At 42.5% G+C, this 9,950-nt stretch overlaps 1 protein-coding gene across 1 annotated transcript; it reads right to left on the bottom strand.

Annotated features, from left to right (window-relative positions):
- Positions 1 to 453: 453 nt before the first annotated feature.
- Positions 454 to 7,980, bottom strand: fth1a (ferritin, heavy polypeptide 1a). The gene is made up of 4 exons (XM_072466052.1): positions 7,723 to 7,980; positions 4,721 to 4,867; positions 2,409 to 2,534; positions 454 to 817 (listed from the first exon to the last, which is right to left on the bottom strand). Exons 1-4 carry the CDS (start codon positions 7,822 to 7,824, stop codon positions 659 to 661), a joined length of 534 nt encoding a protein of 177 aa, XP_072322153.1. The 5' UTR covers positions 7,825 to 7,980; the 3' UTR covers positions 454 to 658.
- Between the last annotated feature and the right edge of the window lie 1,970 nt (positions 7,981 to 9,950).

Raw genomic sequence — 9,950 nt, 5'->3', positions numbered from 1 at the left:
TATTTAAGACATGTCCTAGATTTTGGAATACAAAGGGAAGTAAAGATAGCAAATATGACAAGTTGGTTCAGGTCTGGAATGCATAGCATATAATTGTGGTAGAGGCAGATTCAGTTGAGGCATTCAAGAGGGCATTAGATGAGTAAAATAATGTGCAGGGGTATTGGGAAAAAAGGGGAAATGGCACTAATCCGATATGGCACAAGGAGGCCATATCGGCGATATGGGAATATTGTAGGAAGGTAGTGAGATAGATTATCTTCTATGATCATGATATGGAATGTCAGAGCGAAAGGGCCAAATGGCTTACTCCTTTCTGTTCTTAAGGCTGGGTGTATAGAACTGTTAAGATCAGGCTCAGTTGTAAATTTACATAGACTCTACAGTTTAGCAGAAGCTACATAGTCAGTGCTTTGAAGACAAAGAAAACAGGCAAAAAACCCAGAAACAGCATCTGTTCAAATTGTTTTATTTGGAGATAAGCCAAAGAACACTTTCTACAAGTACACTTCAAAATCCACCAATGTATAGCTCAATTGAACCCATTCATGTTTACGTTGGTACAATCAATTACATAATTGGGACAGACTACAAACATAAGTTAAACATGCAGAGCTTTAGAGTGCTGCAAGCAGCAAGGGATAGACAGTTCAGGTGTTCAACTGCTGTCTTTACCCAAGGTGTGCTTGTCAAATAAGTACTCAGCCATTCCGTTTTCAGGAGCACCCAATCTCCGCAGGTTGGTTACATGGTCTCCGAGTAGCTTGATCGATTTGACCTGTTCATCCAGGTAGTGGGTCTCCAAAAAATCACAGAGCTGTGGAGGCATGGAATATTAAATTTAGACTAATTAAAACACACAAGGCAACAATTTCTATCTATTACTATCCAGCTAAAACACAATTTGCGTTTCACCTCCAATTAAACATCCTAACATTTATCACCAAGGTTCACAAGAATGACTGCCAAATGGGGGCAGCATTGGAAACACCATTGGTTCAATTTCATTCCAGCAAGAGTCACCATCAGGAAAAAGGAGACAAGTAGGAAAGAAATCCACTGCCCTGAACTATCAGTTGCATCTCAGCAAGAACAAAGGCTAAATGGAAGTGCAACAATATAAATTCAAATTGCACATGACCAAATAAAGTAGGAATTCACATGTTAGTTACAGCCACCTTAAAGTCAATTACACAAATGACCCAAAGGTCAGTTATGTCAGGTTTTGAAACAAGAACAAAAAGTAATCTTTTCAAAGTTACCTACTGCAAATATCCCCATTTTACTTCTACAGCAATTACTGTGAAGTATGGATACTGCCCAGAGGAATGCATTGAAAACCAATTTACTGTTCAAAGAAAGCAAACCAAGCTATTCAGGAATATAATTAAGCTTCTTCTACATTCACTGTTCTTATATCTGGCAGCAAGTCTAGGCATGTATTGTTGCTTCAAATCCAGAGAGTGGAGATGGGGCTGACAATGTGAAGCACATGCCTTCATTCAACTCAGTGTACTTCAGCCAGCCCTCTGCATAGGACTCACTTGGAGACGAGGCTAAACTATTTACCCCATTCAAGAAAATAGGAATAAATGCAATAACAAAAAAGCCCAAGATGTGGGGATGGTGTGAACCAATCTGGGTGGAGTTAGTGAAAAAAGGTGAACCAGAGTTATGAACTGAATGGAGTAAACCAAGTTGAAAGTCAGTAATTCAACTGCACCAGCATTAATCAAGCAATTGTTTTGTCCAAAATGTCACCCGAGCCCAAAGAAATCTAGTCCATGGATTCACAAAAGCAGAAACCTGGCATAGGAATAGGATTGAAGTGAATTGCAGTTTGATTTTCTCATTATTGAAGTAATCCATTTCAGTATTTATCAATATGTCTTGCACCCACAGGATAATAAGGATCAGAGGTCTGTTGTAAACAGAAAATAGAAGCAAGGAGGCCATTTGGCTCTTTGAGCCTACTCTGCCATTCATTAGGATCATGGCTGATAAACATCAATTCAAGTAAATCCCTAGGGGATAAAATGCCATCACTAGGCTTCACATATTACCAAATAGTTTTGCTCAGATCTGAAAAAACAAGTTACTCCCAACATTGGACCTGCAAAGCATTAATATGCCACCCACTATTACAGCTTAAAGTTCTCACCAGAAAGCACTAGTCTCAATGGCTAAGATACAGTTTCAATTAGAATTTTACCAAAGTACCCACCACCACAAATGCACTTAAAAGCCAAGTATAAAAAATTGAACATGCACATTAATTCCAAGAACTCATTCATCTGTTTTCCAGCAGTTACCACACCTAGTTTTCTAGTGAAGACTCAGTATTCAACACACTGACTATGAACTGATAAGACAAGTGAACTACACCAGGTTACTTATGAAATACATACATGTGGGTCATTCCTGTCTGTAGCCAGTTTATGCAATTCTAAAAGTGACTGGTTCACACTCTTCTCCAGTTCCAGAGAGCACACCATTGCATCCAAGCCACTTCCCCATTCGTCACGATCTGGTTTCTAATGAGAAAAATGGATCAATTACTTCATCGAAGTATAAAACAATTTTCAAACAGTGTCAGAAACCTTTTATCAAGCACCAATAGCCCAAACCAATGTTTTGCTCAGGACATATAAACCATAGAGCAATGACTACCTGCAGCAGAATCCCAATTAATAACAGGACAATAAACTAGAGGTGGACAGATGAAAAAAATGCAACTATATGACAAACAGTTATGTAGGAAAATAAATTGTTGCATGGTGTGCTGAACTATATCCTAGATGTCAAAGTTTTGCATTGGGAAGCTCATGAATTAAAGCCCACTACTTTGTAAAGTCCAGGGGATAAACACAAACGGAGGTGGTTGCAAGTGAGGAGCCTAAAGAAAAGCAAAACAAAATCTGCAGGGCAGCAAGTGTAATCTTCAGTAACTGGGAACAGTCTACCTATTCTACATCAAAGCACAGCATCACTCAAAAAAAAAAGAAATTCAAGACAATCAGCTTTCATTTTAAGTGAGGGTTTGAAATTTATTTACTAGATGAGCAACACACTAAATGGCATACAAAAGCAAAGGAATCTTGTGATCAAGCGGTACTATGAAATTGATCCCAAAAAAGTGCAAACTTGGTCTCTGAATATAGCTTGACAAAAAAACAACAAATCCTTTATTGGTCCAACTTTTGTTTGCTAATTCCCAATTGGTATGGGTCCCATGCCAATTGGGAACAACCCAATCATATGGCTTCAGGTGCAAGGCAAGTGAAGCATAGCAAAGCACAAACCTGATCTCTAAACAGGAATCAGCAAATGATTAGGGTCAGAAACCCTGGGAGATTTTTCCCTTTCCAAAGATGATTCACTGCAGCAACTCCAAGGCTCCACTGACAGCACCTGCCAAACCTCTAGAAGGGCAGCAGATGCATGGAACACTACAGATTGCAAGTTCTCCAAGGCACACACCATCCTGACTTGGAAATATGCTTCATTCCTTCACTGTCACTAAGTCAAAATTCTGAAAGTCTCTAAGCACTGTGGCTGTACCCACATCACATGGACTGCAGTGGTTGAAGGCAGCAGCTTGGAATCAGCATCAAATGCTGCCCCAACCAAAGGTACTCGCATTCCATGAAAGAATAAAAACAGGTACACAGACTGTTGGTTGTTCTGTCACCCTAGCAGTAGGAAATCCTCGCTGGACATGTCATGTATCAAAGAGCATCAGGAGACATTGCACTGAACCCCATTTAGCACTTGACATCCTAGTAAAGATGTTGCACTCATGACCTCCGACCCCTGTCTGAAAGACTGCTAAGTAGCAAGCACAACTGCCCACCAGCACTCACCAAGGTTGCACAGCAGTTTGAAAGTTTGTGTTGTCCTAATCCTCCAACAGCCATCAGCTGACCAGGAGTAAACTAGCTCTTAAGATTGAACACCCTTGAAAGAGTCACATTTTATTCCTCACTTGCTGTTTGAGATTTGAACACTTAAAACTCAAAAGTATCCTGATGTGACACTTTGCCAAGACTCCAACAGCATTCATTCGGAAATATTTCCAAAAATTTTTACCCAAGACGTGCTGAGCTACTCCCCCGTATATAGTTTGTAGCAAAATGTTCACCCTAGACGTGCTGAGCTACTCCCCTTATATAGTTTTGCAGCAAAATTGCTGCAGGAGGAATGAGGGGACAAAGTGAGAGAAGCACCAGCTCCTACATGAGGGCAAGATAAATGCCTTTCCCCTTGTGGGTACAGAACACCCCTCTTCTGGACTGCCACAACCAGAATCTCAGTGCCATGTCAGAGAACCGGTGCATCCTTTCACTCATATCTGCTAGTCAGCCTGCACACTCCACACATTGTGAAAGTGGGGGTGTTAAGTCAATATATGCTCCAAGTTGCATCTAATCAGCACTTGAACATTAAAAACCTGCAGGTGCCAGATTTAGCACCTTCAGCAAATTCAAATTACAGATAACCAGGAATTAGGTCCAAAGGTATGTGCTAAAACCCAGACTTTCAGGTCCCATCAGTACAGCAGCCATTTAGCATCTTTTTTCCCCACCATAAAATCCCAGTCTGTGTAGGACAGCTACTTAATGCTGAGCCATCAACAAGTCCCATTCATATTCTTAATTGAAATTAGTTGCAGTCAACAAGCATAAAAGATTTGTAGGATATTACAAGAAAGCTCTTAAACCTTGATATCCTGGAGCAAGATGCGCCCTCCTCGCTGGTTCTGTAGTTTCATGAGTTTCTCAGCATGTTCACGCTCTTCATGAGATTGCTCCAGAAAGAATTTGGCAAAATTCTTCAATGCAATATCATCTCGATCAAAGTAGAAGGACTGAAAAAAAAATTGAAAAAGCAACAATGTACAATATATATTTTGAGGACACTTGCACATGTTCCTAAAGTGACATCATAACAGCAAGTGTCAATGTTTATACCATAATCTGCCTCTGGTTCCCAAAACTATGTTCAATTTAGGCAAAGTTGACAGCTGCACGTACAACCCAAGCCAATAGTCAGTGGGTTCTCCAAACCCAGTACAAAAAACATTACTTGCCTCCTCCAAGTAGTCATTAATACATGGATCATTGGAGTTATTTTGGCAGCACAAGGTTGTACACTCAGCACACCCCATAACAAAGAACAAAGACATGTACAGCACAGGAACAGACCCTTCGGCCCTCCAAGCCCATGCCGCCCAACTAAACTACAACCTTCAACACTTTCTGGGTCCGTATCCCTCTACTCCCATCCTATTTGTCAACCTATTTGTCAAGATGCCCCTTAAATGTCACTATCGTCCCTGCTCCCACCACCTCCTCCGGTAGCGAGTTCCAGGCACCCACTACCCAGTGTGAAAAACTTGCCTCATACATCTACTAAACCTTGCCCCTCTCACCTTAAACCTATGCCCCAGAGTAATTGACCCCTCTACCCTGGGGAAAAGCCTGACTATCCACTCGGTCTATGCCCCTCATAATTTTGTAGACCTCTATCAGGTCGCCCCTCAACCTCCGTCGTTCCAGTGAGAACAAACAGAGTTTATTCAACCGCTCCTTCATAGCTAATGCCCTCCATACCAGGCAACATCCTGGTAAATCTCTTCTGCACCCTCTAAAGCCTCCACATCCTTCTGGTAGTGTGGCGACCAGAATTGAACACTATACTCCAAGTGTGGCCTAACTAAGGTTCTATACAGCTGCAACATGACTTGCCAATTCTTATACTCAATGCCCCAGCCAATGAAGGCAAGCATGCCGTACGCCTTCTTGACTACCTTCTCCACCTGTGTTGCCCCTTTCAGTGACCTGTGGACCTAGATCTGACTTCAATACTCGAGGGTTCTACCATTCACTGTATATTCCCTACCTGCATTAGACCTTCCAAAATGCATTACCTCACATTCGTCTGGATTAAATTCCATCTGTCATCTCTCCGCCCAAGTCTCCAAACAATCTAAATCCTGCTGTATCCTCTGACAGTCCTCATCGCTATCCGCAATTCCACTAACCTTTGTGTAGTCTGCAAACTTACTAATCAGCAACAGTGCCAAAGCAGCTCAAAAGGTGAAAATTGGATAGACACCAAGAATAGAATAAAAGTATGGTCAAGGAGGCAAATTTAAGAAAAAAGCTACAGCAGCAACAGCTGAAGGCACAAAAACAGGCACTGAACAGCAAGGGGGGGGGAGACTGGTGAATAACAATTCTGAAAAGCTGAAAGCTCACAAAAAAGGCTTGACACCTCCAAATTGCCACACCCTTCAGAGCACCTCAATACATGCCCAACTCCAACCTGCAAAACGTGAAGGTGAAAATTCTAGGTCATTAATAATGCAACTGGGTAAGGTTAGTCAAACATGCAGACTGTTGTGGGTTTTAAATTGGGCAATTAATTTTTGACCCACTAACATATGCATTCAAATTAGAAATAAGGGCCTTAAAATGTGCCCAATCAATATCAGCTCATTATACAAATACAAACAAGTCAGGAACTTTAGCTACATTTTTACCAAATTGACTTTCACATCAATTTTATCCATTTGACAACAGAATCAATCCTTGCAGAGGCAAACACCCAATCGGCCTAACACTCATACGGTGTAGCAAATAAGTTATTCATGGCAATCATTTCAGTACCTTTTCACTTGAGAATGAACAGCACACATAAGGAGTGAAGTATCACAGCACAAAGCCCAATTGTCAGACAAGAGACCAACAAAAGCTTAAAAAAACAGGCTTTAAGGAAATGGCAAGGATAAAATAAACTGGAAAAAAAAGTCTTTGCTTGGAAGCAAAGGTCAAGCAGACACAACCCAGCACAGCAAAGGGTTAACTGGTAATTTATCTCTGCTAATAGAGAGACCTTGCTGCCATATTTTATACAAAGTACAGTTTAGCATTTTGGAAGAAAGGATTGCAGAGGTTGTTACTGGACTAAGGATTGCAGAGGTTGTTACTGGACTAATAATCCAGAGGCAAATTCAAAGTCCATCACAGCAATTGTAAAATTTAGACTTAATCAAACGGAGAACTAAAGGGTCACCATTAAACTACTGCTCGTTACACTAATGAGTTTTTAGGGACGGCTTATCCAGTTCGAACACAACTTCCATCTCTATCAACTGCCTCTGAAATGGCCTTGCGAGCTTTTCGGTTGTATCGGAGGAAACTCACAAAAGCCTTCAAGGGCAATAAGTGTTGACCTTACCAACAACACCTTGTGAATAAAAAATAGATTGGCTTCCACCCGATGAGACATGAAAAGTACTCTGTCCCCATGGTTTAGATAGATTTTGAACAAGTAAGAGAGCTATCGATCGCCTCCTTTCCCAAATCAACACCCACAATAAATTAACTGGCCTGGCCTTTCGGAACAAGCTGATTGCGCAGAATGCAAAACGGCTGCCGAATTCAGCGAAGTCATTGCACCTAAATAATTGATGGCAACTCATAAGCGCACATTTCAGTAGATGCAAAGCGTTATATAACTACAAGTACGTTGTTACTACCCATAAAACATAACCATTGTGTACGGGGGGGGGGGGGGGGGGAAGAGGGGAGGAGAAACTCCTCTCCGGCCCCCTCCCCCACCCAGCACATGTCCTCTCAGATTGAACATAACAGCTCCCCCTTGCCCTCGATAACACACGGTATCTCACACACACACACCCGGGAAGGCCATACTCACCATAGAGAGGTAGACATAAGACGCGTAGAGCTCCAGGTTAATCTGTCGGCTGATGGCGGCCTCGCAGTCATGGTGATAATTCTGTCGGACCTGGGAACTCATGACGATGGAGCAGGATATAAGGATGCTGTGCGGCGGACGGATAAAGTAGTTGGGAATGAAGGTTCCGTTCAATCACTGTTGAAGCAGGAACACTGTCGCTCCCTCAGACTCTCCTTCAATCTGATTGCAAACCCCCCACTCTCAACAGCTTATGAAAAAACTGACACGCATGCGTGATTCTGGAACCTCCCCGTGGTGGGGAGGAGATTCCGCAAATTTGAAAAACAATCCGGCTTCCCCCGCCCCCAACCGCGGGAACGCGCGCCCTCGGTCCCACTTCCAACAGCGGGAACGCGCGAGGCCACGCTCCCACCGCGAACACCAGGGACGCGCGCGCCCACCTCCCACTGCTGACAGCAGGGACGCGCGCGCCTCCGATCCGCTCCCAACAGCAGGGGCGCGCGGCCCAGTTCCGCCCCCAAGAGCTGGAGCGCGCGCTCCGATCCCCAACACCAGGAGCACGCGCCCCCTCCCCCCCCCCCCCCCCGAGCTGGCGCGCGGCGCTGTTCTGGGCCCAGCTTTGATGCAGTGATCGCGCGCGCGGTCGGTTAAACAAGGGGGGGCGAAGGGAGAAGTCGGGTGCCGTTTTTTTGTGTCTTACCCTTTCGTTACAAAAAGGGAAATGAGGGCGGAGGAGCTTAAAATACCGTCTCATCATGTGGGATGGCGGGCTAGAGGCAGAATGTCGGGGAATGCCTTTTAAACGCCTCACCTTCAGCTGCAACCTTGTGCAGGCGGACAGCCATCTTACACATTTTGCACAAAAATGCGCATCATTTCTGCAAAACCTGTTATGTCTTTCTTGGGCATGAGTCGGCAGTTTGCTATAACACTTCACATGCATATATTTTAATCTTACAACACCAGGTTAAAGTCCAACAGGTTTATTTCGAATCACTGTTGGACTTTAACCTGGTGTTGTAAGACTTCTTACTGTGCCCACCCCAGTCCAACGCCGGCATCTCCACATATTTTTTTATAACTTACGTCTATAACACCGACGCAAAGTAATGAGGGTATAGCGTTGTATTTCTGTATCTGCCTGCGACCAGCAGGACGAGAATAACACAAGATAGGAATGACTCATCACCCCATACCCCGGGGAAAAAATATTTACCAATACTTTTTTATGACGACAACGCTTTTAAAAGTACATTGTCAATCTTTGCCATCACAATGTGGAATTTTTTTCACCTTCATTTGTCACTTGGTTGCCACAAATTATCGCAATCAAGGACAAGTTGCATTCATATACAACTTCAAAGCAGGAACCTTAAGGAATTTTAGAATGTAGAACGTACACAGATTAAGATAGATGACAAAGTTTACTTAAATAATTATTGAGAATGTTTCTAAAGGTGGAGAGACAAGTGGTTTAGGGAGAGCTGACTGGTTCCACAATACTTGTCCATGAACAATGGGGGTAAAAGTTCAAGAGTTGGAAGCTAAGCAACCTCAAAACTGAGGAACAATACCTATTTCAGTCTTCCTTTCCTTAACCTCAAGATTTTTAAAATCCAACCTTAGTCCCACCAAATTATTAATTCTTAATTTATTTAATCATGTCTTTTACTCTATTCAACTTTGGCAGGGACAACTTTGACTTTTCACTTAAGCATTTCAAGAAAAGGTGCACACAGTAGGTTTACTATCAAATATGTTTTCCCTATATCTATGACAGACGTGCAACCCGGATGAGGTTTTAATTTTGATTTTGAACAGCTCAATCAAATCTCCTCTTATATAATAAATCCACAGAAAATGGGTTGATGAATACCAGGCTCCCAGAATATACATTAAAGGAAGACCAATAAAAAAGATGCATATAATGTTCAGTTGCCCAACTGAAGATCTTCATTTTTTGCAAGGGATAAAAGAAAAATTTCAAAGTAATCACAGGATCCCTAAAAAGGACACGAAAAGTAGAATACTGTATATTACAACGACAGTCACTGCAAATAATGCCAGTGTTTTATTGGTTCTTAACACCAACATACTCAACACTATGACAATCACAGAATTGTTACAGTGCAGATTTTTGACACATCGCAGGAAACCATGTCCTTTCTTGTGATTGTATCACACTGACCTTCTGCCCTACATGCAGAGGAGACAACTCCACACCT

The sequence above is a fragment of the Scyliorhinus torazame genome, chromosome 10 (assembly GCF_047496885.1).
Source record: "Scyliorhinus torazame isolate Kashiwa2021f chromosome 10, sScyTor2.1, whole genome shotgun sequence".
Lineage (NCBI taxonomy): Eukaryota > Metazoa > Chordata > Chondrichthyes > Carcharhiniformes > Scyliorhinidae > Scyliorhinus > Scyliorhinus torazame.
This window is presented reverse-complemented; position numbering and strand designations above follow the sequence as displayed.